Genomic DNA, 20,538 nt, shown 5'->3' on the forward strand with positions numbered 1-20,538 from the left:
AAATGGTTTTTAGCTAATTAAGATCCACAAAACCAAAAGGAAAGATAACATTTTCCTCGTGTCTAAAATTCAAAATTAGGCATATGAATCTAAAAATAGGAAAAAATATGGTCTACATTATGACAGGAGATATTTGTAGCGTGCGAATAGTTCATACAGAAACCACCATGTGTTGTGCTCCATCTCTATTATGTTATTAGCACGTGTTTAGAAACTATTGCAATAATACTCCATCCATCGCTTGTATGAAGTTACACTATTAAGAAAAACAGATGAAAAAAAAATTAATAAATTGTAAATTTATCTTTATATAAGAGTATTAACTTTAGAGTAAAAAGGTGAGTAGAATAAATCAGATTAATACAGTCCTATTTAAAAAAAATAATAAAAATAAAATAAAAGTTTTAACTTGTGGAGATCTTAAAATGACAAATGAGATTTTAATTTTATTCGTGGAAGAATAGATTTCCCAAAAACAATCATTAGTCATTCCCCCACTTTATTTCTCAACTAATTCACATACCACCATAAATAAGCTGCCGCCTTTTAAATGTGATGTTGTGCATTTTTTAGGTAACATGACATTGATTAGACATAAACAAAATTGCTAGATAGCTTATCATCATCGTAATTAATTCTCAAAGAGGCATTTGCTTTTACTCCTTAGGTCCCACAAATATATAGATATTGGAATAGTACGAGAACCAATGCACAATTAATAAAATAGGAAAGACAAATTAAAAATAAAAAATAATTAGTATTATTAGAGAAGAATATGGCCTATCTTATTAAAAATTAAAAAAATAGTTATAAAATATAAAAGAGGATACTTTTATAGAACATCCCAAAAATAAAATATGTCCATATTTTTATGGGACGGGGGTAGTATATTCGGTCAGAGTGATAAACATCATCCTAATTATTTCATTATTTATTTTTGAATTTATATTTATAAAAACTAAAGTTTTCTCCTGGGAAAAAAATGAAAAGTGACAAAATGTGAACATTTTAAGGAATACTACCTACCTCCCCCAAAATTTGTCTCACTTTTATTCGGCACGGGTTTTAGAAATGTAATGGAAAGTAAATTGAAAAAGTTAGTGATTGTGGGTCCTACTTTTATAAATTAATTTTATGAGTAATAAAATGTGAGTAGGAATAAGTTAGTAAAATATGGGGTTCATCACCAAAAATAGTAAAAAGTGAAATGAGACAAATTTTGGGGGACGGATAAAAATGAAAAAATCGGACAAATTTCCAGGGACGGAGGTAGTAATAGAGAGAACCATGACCAACCTAGAAATAGAAGTGCATAAAGGGCAATATGGTCATTTACTACACATTTAAGTCACAAACAACACATATAAATGAACACAAAATCTAAGTCAAAAAAACAAACCCAATACAAAATCTCTCTCTCTACACAATATTTTGTTTGCAAAGGAAGGAGAATGGTAATGAATATTATGAAGTTGAATGTAGTTAACTTTGAGTCACCAAAATTCCCCTCTATCCCTCTTCCTTCCGCTGCCAGCCGCAGTTCAAAGTAAGTTGTGATTTCACTTTTTTATTATATACTATAAAACTAGAGTTAGTGTTGTAGTTTCTACTCCCTTTGTCCGATAACAGGAGTTTCTTTTTGTTATTTGAATTGTCCGCCAATATGTGTCATATTTCATTTTTAATATAAGTGGTAAGCAGGTTCACACATGAGCGGAGCCAGAAATTGACTGATGGAGACCTAAATTTATGATTAATAATTGTTCAGTTTTTTTGTGTCAATATTGTCCGAAGCCAATGTGGCATAGCGCATAAGCAATAGGAGGAATTATTGAGAGAAATAGAAGAATAGTGAATATAATTAAGACATGGACAATAGAAACTATAAACACATATGAAGATTATAGCAGTGCGTGAAATTCATTATATAAAATTAGTAGTTGCAGAAAATCAACAAAACCTATAAATGAAAATTAACGATGCCAGTATTTATGTATTTATGGGATAAAAAATAGTTTATCAACCAAACCTATAAATAAAAATTAACGATGCCAGTATTTACATATTTAAGGGACAAAAAAAACATTTTATAATCTGCATATATATAGATTAAAATTTTAAAATAAAAGAAAACAATGATACTCCCTCTGTCCCAGAAAGATTGTCCCAGTTCATTTTTTGCACTCGTTTTGCAAAAATAATAATAAATAGGTAAAATTGAAAGAGTAAAATAAGAGAAAGAATAATGTAGGTAAGACTATTCTCTACATTATTCTCTCTTTTACTTTACTCTATCTCTAATTTAACTATTTATTATTATTTTTGCAAAACAGGTGTGAAAACGAAAATGGGACAATCTTTCTGGGACGGAGGGAGTATTATATGTTATTTACATATTTATGAGGTTAAAGAATAATTTTTTATTATTAGATATATGTATAAGTTTGAATTCAAAATGAAAGAGAATAAATATAATATTAGTATGATATAAAAGGGAATCAAACATAAAAAAGAAACATTAAAAAAAGCTATAAAAATCAAGCAACAATGTATGTTTTAGAAAGTAGACGGATGGAGACACCAGATAAGCCATATATCTATTTGACTATGACTATATACATATATTAATATATTAAAGTTAAAATGGTTTGGGTGCAAGTGTCCCTTGCTCAACGTAAGATCCACGTTTCACTAACCTTTTTATTTATATTTTTACTTATTATAAATTTAATTCTATATTGTTAACTAATATTAGAGTATATTTATTTATTGTAAATTTATCTATTGAATGAAGTGGGTCACTTAAGGTGTTACAGTGGTAATGCCAACGTGCCCGAAATCTTTGGTCGACGCGTATGATTCACTAGATCCACATTTCACTAACCTTTCTATTTATGTTTTACTTATTATAAGTTTAATTCTATATTGTCAACTAATATTAGAGCATATTTATTATTGTAAATTTATCTATTGAATGAAGTGGGTTAAGGTGTTACAGTGGGAATGTCAATGTGCCCGAAATCTTTGGTCGACCTAAATAGCCTATTAATTTAGAGAGTTAGGGTTGAAAATTCCTAATACCATAAATTTCAAACTGATTGGTTCACAAATGGATGGGTTAAAATGCAATTATTGTCAATTCTTCCAAAATGTCGGTGCAATTAATATTTTCCATAAGTTGACTACGTACAATTATGTTGTGTAACATATAGGTTTAGGGTTGAAGTGAAGAAACCTTCTCACGTTCAAATCACACACTCGATGCCCCCTCAAAAGGTCGAGATCTTCAAATCTATTGAAGGCTGGGCCGAGGACAATTTATTGATTCACCTCAAACCGGTCGAAAAGTGTTGGCAACCGCAGGATTTCTTGCCTGATCCGGCTTCCGAAGGATTTCATGACCGGGTGAAGGAATTGAGAGAGAGAGCTAACGAGATTCCCGACGACTATTTTGTCGTTCTAGTTGGAGACATGATTACTGAGGAGGCGATTCCGACGTACCAGACAATGCTCAACACCTTCGATGGCGTAAGGGATGAGACGGGGGCGAGCTTAACTCCTTGGGCCGTGTGGACGAGAGCATGGACGGCCGAGGAGAATAGACACGGAGACCTTCTCAATAAGTATCTTTACCTCTCCGGGAGAGTAGATATGAAGCAAGTCGAGAAGACGGTCCAATATCTCATCGGGTCGGGAATGGTAACAAAATTCTTCCTTTACTTTCTTTTTGGCAATAACTAACTCATTTCTCTCTTCTACTTTATCATCTTACCTCTGATACATTATCTCATCTCTTACTTTATTCTTTATTCTTTTTTATTTTTCTTACTTTATCATTTCTCTAACTTTATTCATTATTTTTCTTTCTTACTATAGTATGTACAATTTAATTCACTAATCAACCTACCTAAATCCATGTGCCAAATAGAAATGTTTCAATTAGTTTGAGACGAAATGAGTATATTAACTATAACTTGCCTTCCATTATTACATTAATTAATTAACAAAAAAAATCCTTACTTTATTACTTCTCTTCCCTTTTAGTCTGTTCCATAAAAATAGTTCATTTTTATTTTTGATAATAACTTCTTTTTCTCTAATGAACATATTCCAACAACCTTTTTTTATCTCTTTCATACTTTACCATTTATGCATTAAACACGTGTTGTCCCAGATGTCTCTATTTTTATGAAACAGATTGAGTAACTAAAATCTAATATCCTAGCCTTGTCTACATAATTAATTTATTGACATCTCCTTTCATCATTCCACATTGTCCAAAACATTATCAGGACATAAAGACAGAAAACAACCCGTATCTCGGATTCATATACACGTCCTTCCAAGAAAGGGCTACGTTCATCTCCCACGGAAACACGGCCCGACACGCCATGGTGCACGGTGACATCAACTTGGCTCAGATATGCGGCACTATCGCCTCGGATGAGAAACGCCACGAGACCGCCTACACCAAGATAGTCGAGAAGCTCTTCGAGATCGACCCTGACACGACCATGCTAGCATTAGCCGACATGATGAAGAAGAAAATCACAATGCCTGCCCACTTTATGTACGATGGCCGCGACGATAGCCTCTTCCACCACTTCTCGGCCGTCGCCCAGCGCCTTGGCGTCTACACGGCAGGAGACTACGCGGACATCCTAGAGCACTTGGTTGCGCGATGGGAAGTTGAAAATATAACGGGGCTATCCGTGGACGGGGAAAAAGCTCAAGACTACGTCTGTGGGTTGCCTCGGAAAATTAGACGGATGGAGGAGAGGGCTCAAGGGAGGGCCAAGAAGGCGGCAAAGATCCCATTCAGTTGGATCTACAATAGAGAAGTGCAACTTTGATCAAGCAAGTTTGGTTCTCCCTTTATACTAATATATGAGATACTCCATTATTTGTTTTTGTAAAATTAAATTAAATGATAAAATAAATTGCGAGTTCAAATCACTGCAGCCATGAAAAAAATATATATCCTATCCCACTTTGGCCCGGCATAGATTTTTAAAAATATTCTTGAAAGTGATTAAAAAGTTACTGAAATATAAATTCCAGTTTTATATGATAGAATTAATTTTATAATAAAATATGAATAAAATTAAGTTAATGAACCTCACATTTCATTGTCAAAAGTGATAAAAATAAAATAAAAAAATTAATATAAAACGAACAAAATAAAAAAAACTAGAACACATAATAAATTAAAGAGCACTTCCTCCATCCCACAAGAATATGCACTCTTTTCCTTTAAGTTCATCCCACAAGAATATGCACTTTCAAATTTTGGAAAATATTTTCTCTCTATTGAGATAGGACCCATTCTCAAGTAACAATACTTTAATTATTTTTTATCTATATATTTCTCGTATTTGATCAATTTTACATTAAAATTTATATCGAACCCAAAGTACATATCCTTTGGGGATGAATGGAGTAAGGAAAGTAAAATACAGCACTGAGTTCAAATCATAGTAACAACTGAAATAAATTGAAAAGTAAGTAGGTCATTCTAGGGGTGGCGAAATGGGTTACCCGCATATACCCGCACCCGACAAGTCGGGTACCCGTACCCAATTTTAGCAAAATTTGTTGTCCCAATACCCGCCCCGCGACATACCGGGATTACCCGATACCCGTGACGGGTATCTCGTACCCGACATTGCGGGTACCCGTACCCGACCCGAAATCCTAATAAAAAATTTCAAAACCATAATAATAGCCGCCAATGTTTCCTAATTTACTTTATTAATATCGATGGTAAACGTTGAATAGATTGAGAATAAAAGTAAGGGGACACTCTATAGCTAGTTCCGGTGAGTTTTCAATTGTATGTTCGTGGGAATATAAAAATGTTTTAAAAGAACTCTTAGATTATATAAAGTACTCCCACTTTTCCGCTTTTATAGAGACATTTCATTTTCTTCACCCATTTTGGAAATATAATAATATAAATACTCTTTTCTACATTATTATCTCTCTTACTTTATTTTTTCTCCGTTCTAACTATTTATTTTTAATTTTTCAAAATGAGTGCATATATGGCTATTATTATTTAACTATTTACTTTTTTTTCTCCACTTTAACTATTTGAAACACCTTTATATATATGGAGCGAGTCGAGATGAGAATTACCCATTATCCGCTACTCATTTTGCCACCCCTAGGTCATTGCAATCATCACAAAATAAACAAATAAATAAATGTTAATATCTCTCTTTATAAAAAGAACAAATCATCAAAATAAATCGAATGATTAAATCACCACAATCAAAAGAATAAAATAAAAACCCATCATTATTAGTCCTATGCCTTTCTTAAAAAAAAAATCAACTATAAAAAAAAGTGAAGAATGGGCAAGAACGTCATTTCATTAGCGCATTTACACAAACACATAAAATAACCAAAAACCATTAATCAACTTTTCGGATTAGACATGCCCACGGTTCGTAAACTGCCGGTTCCGGTTCGGAATCGCCTCCGGTTTCAAGAAATATGGAACCGGAACCGAACTGTGAGGCTATTTCACGGTTCCGGTTTTGGTTCGAAAATCGGCGGTTCCGGTTCCGGTTTGGAATCGCTGGCTTTCCGGTGATTTTTTACGTTTTTTCATGGTTCTGAACCGTCGGTTTTCGCGTTCCGGCTCGATTTCACGGTTTTCCGACGATTTTTCACGGTTTCGGTTCGTAAAATTTAAAACCAGAATCGGTCTACGGTTCAAAATATGGCGGTTCCGGTTCAAGAAAATAGTCACGAACCGCCGGAACCGAAAACCTTGGGCATCTCTAACCTTTCTCTCTCTCACACAAACACACACACACACATCATTTGGCACCTTCCTCACTGCACTTATGTGGTGGAAACACAGCCTGAAAAAACTAAGCAACTAAAATCTCGCTGCAGAGGAGATGGCGATGAAGCTGAGCTCCATTCACTTTCCATCTCCAAAATGCCCCTCCTTCGCTCTCCCCCCCGCCGCCAGCTGCCGCTCGCCTCGATTCCTCATGGCTTCAACTCTTCGTTCCGGCTCAAAGTAAGCTGCAATTCCATTTTTTTCACATTATATTATGAAATAGTAATTTTTCCCCCAAATGTGATATGAACTCGCCGCAATTTCCTCTTCTCCTCCGCGTCGATGATTGCAATTTCTGTATTTCGCCTCAAATCTGTTGAATTTAGCGCTTTAGATTCTCTGTTTTGATGTTTGAATTTTGCTTTTTTGCTGTGGTAACTTGAATTAACGAACTTTTCTTGTGTTTCGTGATATTGCACAGACATTTATTGAATTATATTGTAGATTTAGTTGCTGCTTCCTTTAATAGCTTGAGTTGGTAGAGAGTAGATGGTCCAGACTCCAGATCCTCACTGCAGTCGTATTCAAATTGAATATGCATTCATTTATGAGGAATGAATGTGTTATTCAATTTATGTTGTTAGTTATTTATTTGTTTCCAGATTTTTTGTTGACTGATTGCGGCCTCACATGTTAATGTGGCCATATTCTGTGGTAACGAAAACTTATGTTGGACCGTCTGTTGTCGAAATCCATCACGTGGTACTCATCTCCGAATCCGAGCTCATATCCAGTGGCATATTTATAATCCATGAACATTTGTGTGACCAGAATTTGGTCAAGTACAGAATGCAATTACTTCTGCCTCTGCTCTCCATCATTTTCACAAGTTTCTTTCGATGTTTTCCTTTCATTTGATTTGGAGTTCCTTGATGTCAGATCTTGTAGTGGGACCCTTGATTCTACGTAGTATATGAATGGTTCCTTAGGTTTTGTGTTTTTATGACATTGGCATGGACCATGGTTGTGCCACGTCGGCTTTTGAATATCTTGTTGTGCATTTATGAGGTAAATGCCATCAATGCTGAAACTGCAAGATATTTTTAACCTGTGAAGGTACTTTTCTTGAGGACTTGTATGATTATAATAGATAGATATTGATGATATATGATCTAATTTTGAATTTGTGTGATAGTCGAGTACCTGAATCCTTCATAAGCTCAATCAAATGGTTTATCTATCTATTCATCTTATCACAAAAAGTGTGTGTCCCCTAATTGATGATGGAGTGCCTCCCCTGCCATGGAAACAAGAGTTAAGTTGCAGTTTTGTCTGCATTTTGCTGTCTCCCCCGATTATTGTAACCTGATAGTATATACGCGATTTATGTATACTTTACTAGCTGTGGTCATATAATGGTGACATGTCTTGTTTGATTAGCGTTTGTGGTTTGAAATGAAAGTATGCATTGGAGACGGAGTGAGAGTTGCTACTGATCTCGAGCGAATTTCTCAGGGACAGGGAGCCCCGTGATCTTTCTATTTTTATCCTTTTCTCGACTCCTTATACAGCTCAGTTTATTGACCGATGCTAGCAATGACTTGGGTAGTTATTTCTTATGGCATTGTTAATGCAAATGCTTTTGTACATTTGCAAAAAAGATACTGGAAACGGGCTATGTTCGTATTCTTGGAAATATTTGCGACTTGAATCCATGTTAAAATCTTGATAAAACGTCCAAATTTTGTTACAGGGAAGCTGAGACTGTGAAGAAGCCTTTTAGTCCACCCCGTGAGGTTCATGTTCAAGTCACACACTCGTTGCCCCCTCAAAAAGTCGAGATCTTCAAATCTTTGGAAGGCTGGGCTGAGGAGAATTTACTGGTTCACCTAAAACCTGTCGAGAAGTGTTGGCAGCCGCAGGATTTCTTGCCAGATCCCACCTCTGATGGATTTCATGACCAGGTCAAGGAATTGAGAGAGAGAGCTAAGGAGATTCCCGATGATTATTTTGTCGTTCTGGTTGGAGACATGATCACTGAGGAAGCGCTTCCGACATACCAGACAATGCTCAACACCTTGGATGGTGTGAGGGATGAAACGGGGGCGAGCTCAACTCCTTGGGCAGTCTGGACGAGGGCGTGGACTGCTGAGGAGAATAGGCATGGAGACCTTCTGAATAAGTATCTTTATCTCTCCGGGAGAGTAGACATGAAGCAAATCGAGAAGACTATCCAGTATCTGATCGGGTCCGGAATGGTAATTAACTTCGTGTTTCATTTGTTTAAATCTCTGAATTACTCTTGCTTGATTATCTACTTTTGCTTGTAAAATGTGTCAATCTGTGAGATCCGAATTATTTGACCGTATGATCAAGATCTGTTAGACAGTCTCGTTTCACGTGCTCTGAAACTTTTTTCAGGACCCAAGGACCGAAAACAACCCGTACCTCGGATTCATCTACACGTCCTTCCAAGAAAGGGCAACGTTCGTTTCCCACGGAAACACGGCCCGACATGCCAGGGATCACGGGGACATCAAGTTAGCTCAGATATGTGGCACTATTGCCGCGGATGAGAAACGACACGAAACTGCATACACCAAGATAGTCGAGAAGTTGTTTGAGATCGACCCTGATGGCACCGTGCTAGCATTCGCCGACATGATGAAGAAGAAAATCTCCATGCCCGCTCACTTGATGTTTGACGGCCGCGATGATAAACTCTTCGACCACTTCTCGTCCGTCGCCCAACGTCTCGGCGTCTACACAGCGAGAGACTATGCCGACATCCTAGAACACTTGGTTGCCCGATGGAAAGTTGAAAATATAACAGGGCTATCCGCGGATGGCCAGAAAGCTCAAGACTACGTCTGTGGATTGCCTCCGAGAATCAGGCGGCTGGAGGAGAGAGCTCAAGGGAGGGCCAAGCAGGCCGGGAAGCTCCCGTTCAGCTGGATATACGACAGAGAAGTGCAACTTTGAACGCGACTTTCTTAAAACGAGCTCCTCAACGCACGATCCTCAGCTGGGTACGAGTGCATCCGTCTGTTTAAGTCACGCTTCGTTTGTGGTTTTCGTGTTGTCGAGAGGATTGTGCAGACAGTAGATAGCAGTTTGTTGCTTGTTGTGTTGCTAAATCTTGAAAAAGGAGCAGCTTTAGTAATGTTTGTGGTGTGGCTTTTTCATCAGTGTAAACTGCTGTTTCATGACAACTTGGGAGCAGCATATCATTTTTGGTTGGCAAAATTCAAGGCTCTAATTCTAAATTTTAATCTAAAATTTAAATGTTTTATATTAACAACACATAAGTACAAGGAATAACTGTCATTCAAAACACAATTCCCTTGACTTTTTGGCCAATCTTAGAACTTCTAAAACTGGCATATAAAATCTAGTTGTGATTTGTCCCTAAATGGAAATATAATGTGCAACAAAACAACATTGTTTCGGAAAAAATGACATCTCCATTGAGTGTTAACTAAAACAATGTTTATCCAAATCGACTCGTACTCCCTCCGTTCCTGAAAATTTATCACTTATTTCTATTTTCGTCCGTACCTAAAAAATTGTCACTTTTCACTTTTATCATTTTTAAGAGTGAACTTCGCATTCCACTAACTCATTCTCACTCACATTTTATTATAGACCTTATACTTTCTCTGTCCCTTAAATATTGTCTCACTTTGACCCGACACGGATTTTAAGAAATGTTATGAAAAATAAGGTGATTGAATGCGGGTCCTACTTTTATATATTAGTTTTATAATAAAATGTAAGTATAAATGAGTTAGTGGAAAAAGTGAATGAGACAAATTTTATGGGACAGACAGAAATAGAAAAATGGGACAAACTTTCAGCGACGTAAAGAGTATATAAAAGTACTACTCATATGCTATAACTTTTTCAACTTATTTTTTATTATATTTCTTAAAATGCATGCCATAATATTAACAAATTATTAGTAAAATTATTAGTAAAAGTTGTTTTCATATCATACTCATTTTTGCCACATAAGTTTCCCTTTTGACTATCATGAAAAATTACAAAAAAGTAGTCCTCCACTAATGATTATTTTATATTTTCAAAGATTTTAGAATTAACTAGAAAGTCATGGACTTTTTGCAAATTACAAATCTAAAAAAAAAATAAAAAATCTTCCTCCACTAATGCATAAAGTTTGAATACTCTGATAAGAACAGCATAATCACACCAATAAACACACAGTGACGGTGCTCAGATAGTGATTAGAGATGCAGAAATGGTCCAAATCCTCAAAAATCTCTCTGTGCTTTCACCGTCGGAGTAATCCACCACACAGAAAAATTGCTCCTTGAATCGATCACACTCGTAAATCGTTCGCTATCTTCAATTTGGATAATCATAAAATTAGTATTTATTGGAACGAGCAACAAATGGATAATAGCACGCCTTTATATTATTCGCCTTCGCCACCTTTTCCCAGCCACGATGGCGATGGCGAAAATTCCGTTGATTTCTCAGTTTTCCGTCGAGAGATCGGAGATCTGCTCGCTGAATTTCTCCGCCGCCATGCGATCTCTCGTTGCCAGGACTCTAGCTGGTGAGAATTCCGCTAGGATCGGTTTTGATCGTGGTGGTAGGTGCGTGAATCGCGGAATTGTGTGTAGATCTACGGCGTCGATCCAGCGGCAAGCGGCGATTGAAGGTCTCAACATCGCGGAAGATGTTAGCCAGGTGTCAATTTCATCTCTCTCCTTCTCGTCGAGTCAAATTTTTTTGTGGAAATTCGTTGCAGTTGTAGCTATGGCTGTGTTTTCCTCTTAGAAAAATAGTCCGATTAGTTAATCGTCTCCAGATACATTTAATCCAGTGTGTTTGAACTTTGAAGCTGAAGAATCATGCCTGATAGTCAGTTTCATTCCTCTGTTTTGGAAATTGAGGAGAGTTTGTTTCTTATTAATTTTGCAATTTATAAAAATCCTACGAATATAGGCTAAAACAGTTGGATTTGAAGCATCATTTAGCTGAGATTTGGTAGGGAGGGATGAATTAGGTGAAAATTTGTTTGGAGAAATATTTGGATGATGTTGAAGCTCTGTTGATTAGTTTCCAGCTTGTGTTTGTTTACAGCTTATTGGGAAGACACCAATGGTTTACTTGAATAAAATTGTAAAAGGCTGTGTTGCAAAGGTAGCTGCCAAGCTTGAGATTATGGAGCCGTGCCGCAGTGTCAAGGATCGGTAAGCAATTTCACTCTTAGCATTCAGATTTCGTTTACATGTCTTGAACAAAATCACTCTGTCTTTGATCTAAATGTTGTTAGCTGAATTTTCTTCCGTTCCCTCGGTTATAAACATGAAAATCTGTGGCCGTGTCTTGCTTCCAGGATAGGATACAGTATGCTAATCGATGCTGAGAAAAGAGGCCTTATAACTCCTGGAAAGGTATGATATGGATCTTTGTTTTCCACTGTTAATTGTTTTGGTAACATTGTATGCTTTGTTCTTACTTCGAAATTCGACTATATTCTAGACTATTTTGGTTGAATCGACAAGTGGAAATACTGGAATTGGCATTGCTCATCTGGCTTCCTTTAAAGGATACAAGCTCATTTTTACAATGCCGGAGTCCATGTCTCTTGAGAGGAAAGTTATCTTGAAAGCTTTTGGAGCTAAGCTTGTTTTAACTGAAGCATCTAAAGGATTGATTGGAGCTCTTCGAAAAGCTGAAGAGATATTGCACAGCACTCCAAATGCTTATATGCTTGGACAGCCTGATAACCCTGCAAACCCTCGGGTTTCGTCTTTGCAACCTTTTGACTGTTTTCTTCTCTTACTATGCATCTCATTTGTTTAATTTCTTGCCATTTGTAACGCTGTGTGTGTATGCTTTTTTCAGATTCACTATGAAACCACTGGCCCGGAGATATGGGAAGATACAAAAGGCAAGGTGGACATACTTGTTGCAGGGATTGGCACCGGTGGGACTATTTCGGGAACTGGTCGTTACCTCAAAAAATGCAATCCTAATGTCAAGGTAACTTATTTTAAAATTTTCCTTTCAAATGATCTGTACTTGAAGATATTGTTCATTCACCATTGTTTTAATTCTCTAATGCATCAATTCATTGCCTTCCCCTGTTGAATTAGGCTATCGGCGTGGAACCAGCGGAAAGTAATATACTAACAGGTGGCGAGCCCGGTAAGGTTACAGTCTCTATAGACTATACATAGCTCTGTCAATCCACAAGGTAAAAGTAGTCCTTTCTCTAACGTATGGAATTTGAAACTGCAGGTCATCACGAAATTCAAGGGATTGGAGCTGGTTTTATCCAGAAGAATTTAGATCTAGCAGTCGTTGATGAAGTTTTAGCGGTCTGCTTCTTTACCCCTGCCATTTTCCATTGCTTTGTGATTTTGTCTGTTTATCTAAATGAATTTAGACAAAAAAAATAACGTCATGACTTAAATCACTAACGAATCAGATCTCATTTTCTCGTCTCTTGAAAATGAATTTGTGTTCTTTTACCGTTGCTAGATATCAAGCGATGAAGCATTAGAAACTGCAAGGCAACTGGCTCTTCAAGAAGGCCTACTGGTTAGTGTTTGCTTGTTATATTAGGCGAACTATAAGTTCGTTACTTACTTTACATATATCTCTAGAAGTGAAGTCACGAAGATTATGATTTATAGCACGGATTTTTTGAATTTTCGATTTGAAACAGGTGGGTGTTTCTTCCGGAGCTGCAGCTGCTGCTGCTATAAGGGTTGCAAAGAGACCTGAAAATGCAGGAAAACTTATCACGGTATGTCAGTTTTGGTGTCCGTCTTGCCCCTTATAAGTATACGATACCACGGGTTTTATTTTATTTTTCTTCGGAACTCTTCTAAGACTTATACACTTGCAGGTTGTGTTTCCCAGCTTCGGGGAGAGGTACTTGTCCTCGGTTCTTTTCAAGTCCATACGGGAAGAGTGCATGACGATGCAACCGGAAGAATAAATTTCATCCTCTTCACTTACTTGCAAGAAGGGATACAAGATTTTGATTTGTTGTATATATATGTATTTAAGAATCTATAGTTGAATGCTGTGAATTTCTGTTAAAAATTGATGGAAATTTTGAGCTATAACTTCTTGATTGATGATTGTAACAAAATGTTGTATACATGTTTTCCAGTTGTGTAATCGCACAATGAAATAAATCGGTGATTTGTCCAAATTAATATGCAATGCTATCAATGTATGGTACTATGCAATTTTCATATTTAATACTCTCTCTATTAAATGTGTGATATCATATTTTATTAGTATAAAATTAATATTAAGAACAAAGTTTATATGTCAATAGCTTTTTCTACTCATTTTATTTATAGAAAAACTAACTAATAGCATCTCCAATGCTACGTCCTTTTTGTTGGACTTCTCAAAAACACATCCTGTCACGTTATAAGGACTTCCCACTGCACAGTCCGACTTTTCATCGCCCTTCCCGCGCAGACTTCCCGCAATAAAAAAATTCAGCAATTTACGTTACGGAATTAAAATTTCAACGAGCAGTATATATAGAGTTTTTTAAAAAAAATTGAAAAAATTGGGAAGTCCGCGACGCGCCACAATGACGGACGTCTCGTCGCCCTTCCGCCGGCGACCGCTCCCCTCCCGTGTCCTTAAGGGACGTCCACGTCCGCCCCTCGCCGCCCCAATAGCGGACGTCCCGCACGTCCTTCCCGAAAGCCTCTCTGACGTCTGACGCCATTGGAGATGCTCTAAAATGTCGAATTTGATTTTGATCGGCTCATTTTATTGGTCACATTGATTCATTGTCAAACTTACAATAGATTAAACAAATTATTAGGATCTTCTGACAGAATAAAATCTTTAATTTCAATGGTTTGTATTCGACCACACAATCCAAATAAAATTTAATATATGAGCGTGTTTGAAGATGAACACATCATTCCCACCATTTAATATTTAAAAATTCGAACTCGGTAAAGTCGCAAAATAATATTTAATTTTTCACATTATCTAGGAATCTCGTGTCTTTTAATAGAGAAATAATTAATAATTAATGAAATCAATCAGTGTGTAATTAGGCCGCACATGTTTAAATTTTAATTACTTTTAGTTAGACAATTACTAGTCTCCTAATCTAAGTGGCTCACATATTCAAACACTAATTCTTGGTAGTAATTTTTAATGTGTCACGCCCAATTAGTAACTGGTCCCTAATCTAAGTAGCTCCTAAGTAAAATATAGTATTATTCTCATTAATGTGTCACACCCATGAATAAAGCATGAGATGAAAATTGAAATATAGTTATATATTGTAGCATTTGACAGTTAATTTATCTTTTACTAGAATCAGGACCACATACTTTTGTATACCTAACTAACATGTCATCTTTAGAATTTTATACCGTATAATTATTCTATAACAAAGATTAAATAAGAGTTATGTTTGCTTTCTTTATGGAGTTTGCTTTATTTTTTTGAGTTTCAAAAGTTTGGGAGATGTGGCAATCTCTGTTGGAATTGCACCATCTAATAAACTAAAGTGTTATGATATATTTCGGCGGATACCATCGAGATGGGTGCTGCTCATTTGCTTTATCGTATAATAATTTCGGATATTGCATTTTTTAAAGTAATATTATTATTTTATTTTTGTATTGATGTTATCCAATTTTTTGCTCTTGGCATTTTTTTTAAAATTAAAAAACACTAGGTCTCCAAAAATATTAATTGAATAGGATGATGTGGAAGTCATTAAGTCATTTTATCTTGTCATTGTAATTGTCATTTAGCATAACTTTTTATATTTGTATAACAACTTATTTATGTGGTAGAATGGGAAAAGGGATAAATAGATGCGACAAGAAAACAATTCTAAGAAAATAAGTGCTACAAAGTGCCAAAGTTTCAACTATTATTATTAACAGATCTCAAGAAAAGAGCACTTAAGTATAAATTTAGATCAAAAAATAATGTAACAAAGTTATTTCTTTGAAGAAAGTTAGCCTAATTCTAGATAGAACCATGATTATTGACTAATTCAAAGTCATAGAATTAGGAAACATGATGTAAACTTATAATTATATGTTTGTAATTAAATTCAAACGTTGTTAGGTTGGATTAAATTTATCTGGACTGTGCCCATGTGATAAATAATTCTCATGTGCATCTAATTAACTCTTACATTAATTTCATAAAAATAATTGCCATGCACTCCGATTGAGTCTCATGCATTACTTACTATAATATGTTAATTATTCACATGCAGATGACTTTTGAAATTTCTGATATTATGCAGCTGTTAATATTTACATTTCAAATACAATAAATTTATATTTTATTTAATTTTTCGATTTAGCCTGCTAAGATGACATATTAATTTGTAATTTTATCTTTGCTACAATGACATTGATTTGGGTACTTGACAATTTTGTGAAAAAATAAGATGATTAAAAGATTGTATAGTTGGAATTTAGGAGGGAGAACTTTTAGTTCATTTGCTACAATAATTTGGTGAAATTATATATTTAGCCGCAATTAACGTGTTAATCAAATAGAAATTAATTCTTATGATTGAATTAGGAATCACTTTATGTTGAACATTAACCAAGAATGTTTAATTATGTGAAATAAAAGTAAATGCATATGTTAATATATGACGTATGTGTTGGTGAAATAAATTGTCTATCAACTAATTTTGTATTTTTGTGATATAAAGATAGCTACACATAACTACTTGGGAAACTATTTCATTAATTCATATTCAAATATGGCGTCATCTCATCCCTTTGAAACAAAAAAGTGGTTAATGGTCTCAATTGAAAAGAAAAACTTTTTTAAAAAGCATATTTTAATAAAAATTAATTAACCTTAAAAAAAGTATTTTGGTGTTTGTGGAGAGGAACATGTAGGCCGTCATGCTTTCTCACTTTCAGTATTTTTTTATTTACTATCCTAAATTTCAATTATATATACTTTTGTGTTTAATACTCCTATAATTGTAGAGCATCGATCCAAAAATTGAATAATTTTTTTTTAAGAAATAAATAAATAAACTGTGCAGAGATCTCGAACCACAATCCTCTCTCAGATACCATAATAGTAGTATTTATTAATTCAATTAATTATGATTTTATTTTCTTTATATTACTATTGACATAAACATATATTAATTGATTAATTAACTTATGTTTGGTTGGGGACTTAATTAACTTATATTAATTGATTAATTAACTTATGTAGATTCCACGCCACAATAAATTTTCAAGCTTTTCAGACTGTGCTTTCTTTCCTCATGAATATTTTATGTCACACACCTTATCTTCCAGCAACATGTTACATTAATTAAAAAATTATTATCTATTTGTATATAAATACACAAGTGTTCATTTCTTGTTTCATTCAATTTTTTCAATAGTATCTATCACTTGCATAGTCTTTCAATATGTCGAATAAAGAGGATGCAAACACCATCGTTGTTTCTCCAATTTGCCATCCTATATCAAGGTACGTATGTCTTCACACGAGATTATCTATTTTATTTTTTCTCGATTAAGTAAAATGCTCGGAGTCAGTGAAGATGGCGAGCAAGAAAGTTCGAATCATACGAAATCCCCCGAAAAAATCAACATTTTGAATCGTTATTGTATTGTTAGCTCGCTATTTTTTTTTTGGCAAGTATTACTCTGAAAATGAAATATGATTAGTAGTAATTTACAATAATTTACTACTATTAATCATTCATGTATTTTAGAAGAAAAAAAAAATTGAATTGATGTTCTATATATAGGTGGTGGTCGAAGGAGACGGTAGCGATCGTGACCGGAGCTAACAAGGGCATCGGGTTTGCCCTAGTTAGGCGGCTGGCGGAGCTAGGGCTGACGGTGGTTCTCACAGCAAGAGACACCGGCCGCGGCCTAGCGGCGGTTGAAGCATTGAAGAATGAAGGCTTCCATGTTCATTTTGGTTGCCTTGATATTTCTAACCAAAATTCTATTGAAAAATTTGTGACATGGTTTCAACAAGCTTTTGGTGTTGTGGATATACTGGTGAGTTTTTGGTGATTTTTTTTTTATTATAGTAAATTTACTTTTTTTTGGATTATTTGTTATGCTCTTATAAAAATATGTAGTTGTACTAGTATTTTACAATTTTTGGCTTACTTACAATATATTTATTTATTTATGGGAGATTTTATAATAGTTATATAAGTTATAAATTCTGATTTGGGTTTGGTAAACCGACCAAATAATTTAGAATATAAATTAATAGGAAAGTAGGTTGGAAGAAACAAAATTTCCATGTCATGAGTCAAAATGGCTAGTCATATCCGGGTACTAATATATTTTTAGAATATTTATAGAATAAAATTGAATATTTCTTGTTTGGTGAATCTAAATTTTGGTAGAACTACTTAATAAATAATGGAAGTCAACTATGATTGGAAAAAATAGTGATTTAATATTGTCTATATATTCAAAAATAAAAATTGAATGAAGTTAAAAATCATTTATTGATTAAATCCAAATTATTCTAGACAAGTTTTCTCTCTAGATTGACCACCGACAACTTATAAACCAATCTATATGGTATAATAGCACATGGACATGGTTGAAAATAATAATTTGAAAAGTCTTTTTTTCAAACAATAAATATTTTTTGGACCATTCCTAATTAGGAAAGTTAAATGACTTCGTCAAATTGTTTCTCCTAGATAGGTCACTTCTTCGAATATGATATATGAATGCATTAAACAATTAATGTAACAATAATCTTTTTTGTACTAATAATCAACTACACTTCATTTCTTTTTTTTCCCTCTTGGCTTAATTTCTTAGCAACAAAACTTGTAATTTAATTTTGGCACCATGAAAATAATATTTGCTTGTATACTTAATTATGTTCAGATAAATAATGCGGCGGTGTCGTTCAACGAGCTATACGGGAATTCGGTGGAGCAGGCGGAGACGGTGGTGCAAACCAATTTCTACGGCCCGAAAATGCTGACGGAGGCCCTTCTGCCGCTCTTCCGCCGCGAAAGCACGGCGGCGAGGATTCTCAATATCAGCTCAAGGCTTGGATTATTAAATGTGAGTATGAAATTAAGCTAATCATAATTAATGATATGTTAATTGATAAACGCGTGCAATGCTTGTAAAAGTCACTACTAGTACTAAAATAATACAATTATATGTAAATATACTAATTGATATATAAAGAATTTTAAATATAAAAGAGGTTTATATTATATCAAATAAATAAAATTAACGGGTGGTTTCATTCTAATACCTGAAAATTGTTATCAACATCGTAAACTTTACAAATTATATAAAAACATAAAATTCAATTTGTTTATTTATTATTTGATGCTATGAAAAATTGATAGATCCAGTTTTGATTTTTATGTACATCATATAAGTAATGACATGAATAATAGATTTAAATTTCAAATTTACCCAATTTTCATGCAACTACATAAGTTTTCCATTTCCATAGTTTGTAACAAAATAAATACATTTTTCCTCTGCAGAAGCTCAAGAATCCCAAATTAAAAGCAATGCTTCTCGATGAAGAAAATCTATCAGAATCCCAAATAGAAGAAATGCTCAATTTATTCCTCAAAGATGTGAAAAATGGGACATGGAAAAGCAATGGATGGCCCCAAATTTGGACTGATTATGCAGTTTCTAAATTGGCTCTTAATTCATACTCCAAAATCTTGGCTAGACGTTATAAAGGGAATGAAGAGCAGATTAGTGTCAATTGCTTCTGCCCCGGCTTCACTCAAACCTCGATGACGGGTGGCAAGGGCTTGCACACGGCCGACACTGTCGCTGCGATCGGCGCCCGCCTCGCCTTGCTCCCGGTGGACGAGCTGCCCACCGGGAAGTTTTTTGTTATCGGGTCGAGTAACCCTATTTATTCCAAGTTGTGATGGGATATGATAGTATATAGCTCTTAATTTGGTGTCTTTGAATTTGTTATCCTAGTGTTATTGTGGTTGTTATTCATGTGTGACATCCTATCTTTTGTTTAATTAGTGCAATTTTATAGTTTTATTATCGAATTTATTATTCTCTTCATTTTTTATTAATTGTTTCATTTGAAATCGTCACAAATTTACTAAAATATAAAGGTGTGTGAGTGCAAATTCTTTTGGGACGTGAATTACTCCTATATTTTTGTCAATTATTTTTATACTAATAAAATAAGTTATTACTACATTGTAAAACTTATTTATCATTAAATATGAATGAGATGAGACATGCAATAACATAAACATACCTCTTGAAAACACAAAATGTGACATTTAGTGGCAAATGAAGAGATTATTAAGTCAGTCTTAATATCTACCCATACCTAAAATATATAGAAACACGTGTGTATATATAATATTGTAGTATTAAGTTTTCGTTGGGTAGTTTGGAATCATCCATACTAGATAGGGCCAAAGATTGCTATAGTTTTTATTAAATAAATCAAGAAATTTTAAGGAAGAAAGGGATAGAACAATGAAATAAATTCATACTAATAATTAGGATTGGGATATAGGTACATAGTACGTATGGAGAAATGGATAGAATGAGACAGAAAATAGACAGATAGGTAGGTAGAAAATAAATGATAGACATAAATTCATACTAATACTCCCTTCGTGCCAATAAATATGAAACATTTGGTTTCCGGTACAAGATTTTATGCAAGTGTTATTTTGTGAGTTAATAAAGAGAGGGTAAAGTAAGAGAGAG

General features: G+C 34.6%; 4 protein-coding genes across 5 annotated transcripts; all 4 read left to right on the forward strand.

The window, feature by feature from the left end:
* The first annotated feature begins 1,411 nt into the window (after window positions 1-1,411).
* LOC125201429 (stearoyl-[acyl-carrier-protein] 9-desaturase, chloroplastic-like) lies at window positions 1,412-4,990 on the forward strand. The gene is made up of 3 exons (XM_048099531.1): window positions 1,412-1,546; window positions 3,213-3,699; window positions 4,293-4,990. Exons 1-3 carry the CDS (start codon window positions 1,452-1,454, stop codon window positions 4,851-4,853), a joined length of 1,143 nt encoding a protein of 380 aa, XP_047955488.1. The 5' UTR covers window positions 1,412-1,451; the 3' UTR covers window positions 4,854-4,990.
* Window positions 4,991-6,834: 1,844 nt separating this feature from the next.
* Window positions 6,835-10,008, forward strand: LOC125200966 (stearoyl-[acyl-carrier-protein] 9-desaturase, chloroplastic). The gene is made up of 3 exons (XM_048098820.1): window positions 6,835-7,036; window positions 8,550-9,054; window positions 9,218-10,008. The coding sequence occupies exons 1-3, from the start codon at window positions 6,912-6,914 to the stop codon at window positions 9,776-9,778; spliced, it is 1,191 nt and encodes a 396-aa protein (XP_047954777.1). The 5' UTR covers window positions 6,835-6,911; the 3' UTR covers window positions 9,779-10,008.
* Window positions 10,009-10,997: 989 nt separating this feature from the next.
* On the forward strand, window positions 10,998-13,998 carry LOC125201426 (cysteine synthase, chloroplastic/chromoplastic-like). 2 transcript variants are annotated; one of them, XM_048099522.1, is made up of 10 exons: window positions 10,998-11,509; window positions 11,906-12,015; window positions 12,162-12,219; window positions 12,308-12,571; window positions 12,674-12,811; window positions 12,925-12,976; window positions 13,070-13,149; window positions 13,313-13,372; window positions 13,500-13,580; window positions 13,683-13,998. In XM_048099522.1, exons 1-10 carry the CDS (start codon window positions 11,264-11,266, stop codon window positions 13,773-13,775), a joined length of 1,182 nt encoding a protein of 393 aa, XP_047955479.1. In that variant the 5' UTR covers window positions 10,998-11,263; the 3' UTR covers window positions 13,776-13,998. The 2 variants fall into 2 exon arrangements, with proteins under 2 accessions (XP_047955479.1, XP_047955480.1); XM_048099523.1 differs by having other exon boundaries at window positions 11,374-11,509; window positions 11,889-12,015.
* Window positions 13,999-17,159: 3,161 nt separating this feature from the next.
* On the forward strand, window positions 17,160-19,856 carry LOC125202864 ((+)-neomenthol dehydrogenase-like). Its single transcript, XM_048101341.1, has 4 exons — window positions 17,160-17,296; window positions 17,580-17,838; window positions 18,697-18,879; window positions 19,320-19,856. Exons 1-4 carry the CDS (start codon window positions 17,235-17,237, stop codon window positions 19,722-19,724), a joined length of 909 nt encoding a protein of 302 aa, XP_047957298.1. The 5' UTR covers window positions 17,160-17,234; the 3' UTR covers window positions 19,725-19,856.
* Window positions 19,857-20,538: the final 682 nt, after the last annotated feature.

The sequence above is a fragment of the Salvia hispanica genome, chromosome 1 (assembly GCF_023119035.1).
Source record: "Salvia hispanica cultivar TCC Black 2014 chromosome 1, UniMelb_Shisp_WGS_1.0, whole genome shotgun sequence".
NCBI lineage: Eukaryota > Viridiplantae > Streptophyta > Magnoliopsida > Lamiales > Lamiaceae > Salvia > Salvia hispanica.

Excerpts from the sequence above, each read along its gene's own strand:
- LOC125201429 (XM_048099531.1), top strand. The coding sequence starts at position 1,452 with ATGGTAATGAATATTATGAAGTTGAATGTAGTTAACTTTGAGTCACCA. Across the intron at positions 1,547-3,212 it reads GCTGCCAGCCGCAGTTCAAA|GTTTAGGGTTGAAGTGAAGA; the intron begins GTAAGTTGTGAT and ends TGTAACATATAG. Across the intron at positions 3,700-4,292 it reads ATCTCATCGGGTCGGGAATG|GACATAAAGACAGAAAACAA; the intron begins GTAACAAAATTC and ends AAACATTATCAG.
- LOC125200966 (XM_048098820.1), top strand. The coding sequence starts at position 6,912 with ATGGCGATGAAGCTGAGCTCCATTCACTTTCCATCTCCAAAATGCCCC. Across the intron at positions 7,037-8,549 it reads ACTCTTCGTTCCGGCTCAAA|GGAAGCTGAGACTGTGAAGA; the intron begins GTAAGCTGCAAT and ends ATTTTGTTACAG. Across the intron at positions 9,055-9,217 it reads ATCTGATCGGGTCCGGAATG|GACCCAAGGACCGAAAACAA; the intron begins GTAATTAACTTC and ends AACTTTTTTCAG.
- LOC125201426 (XM_048099522.1), top strand. The coding sequence starts at position 11,264 with ATGGCGATGGCGAAAATTCCGTTGATTTCTCAGTTTTCCGTCGAGAGA. Across the intron at positions 13,150-13,312 it reads TCGTTGATGAAGTTTTAGCG|ATATCAAGCGATGAAGCATT; the intron begins GTCTGCTTCTTT and ends TACCGTTGCTAG. Across the intron at positions 13,581-13,682 it reads ATGCAGGAAAACTTATCACG|GTTGTGTTTCCCAGCTTCGG; the intron begins GTATGTCAGTTT and ends ATACACTTGCAG.
- LOC125202864 (XM_048101341.1), top strand. The coding sequence starts at position 17,235 with ATGTCGAATAAAGAGGATGCAAACACCATCGTTGTTTCTCCAATTTGC. Across the intron at positions 17,839-18,696 it reads TTGGTGTTGTGGATATACTG|ATAAATAATGCGGCGGTGTC; the intron begins GTGAGTTTTTGG and ends AATTATGTTCAG. Across the intron at positions 18,880-19,319 it reads CAAGGCTTGGATTATTAAAT|AAGCTCAAGAATCCCAAATT; the intron begins GTGAGTATGAAA and ends TTTCCTCTGCAG.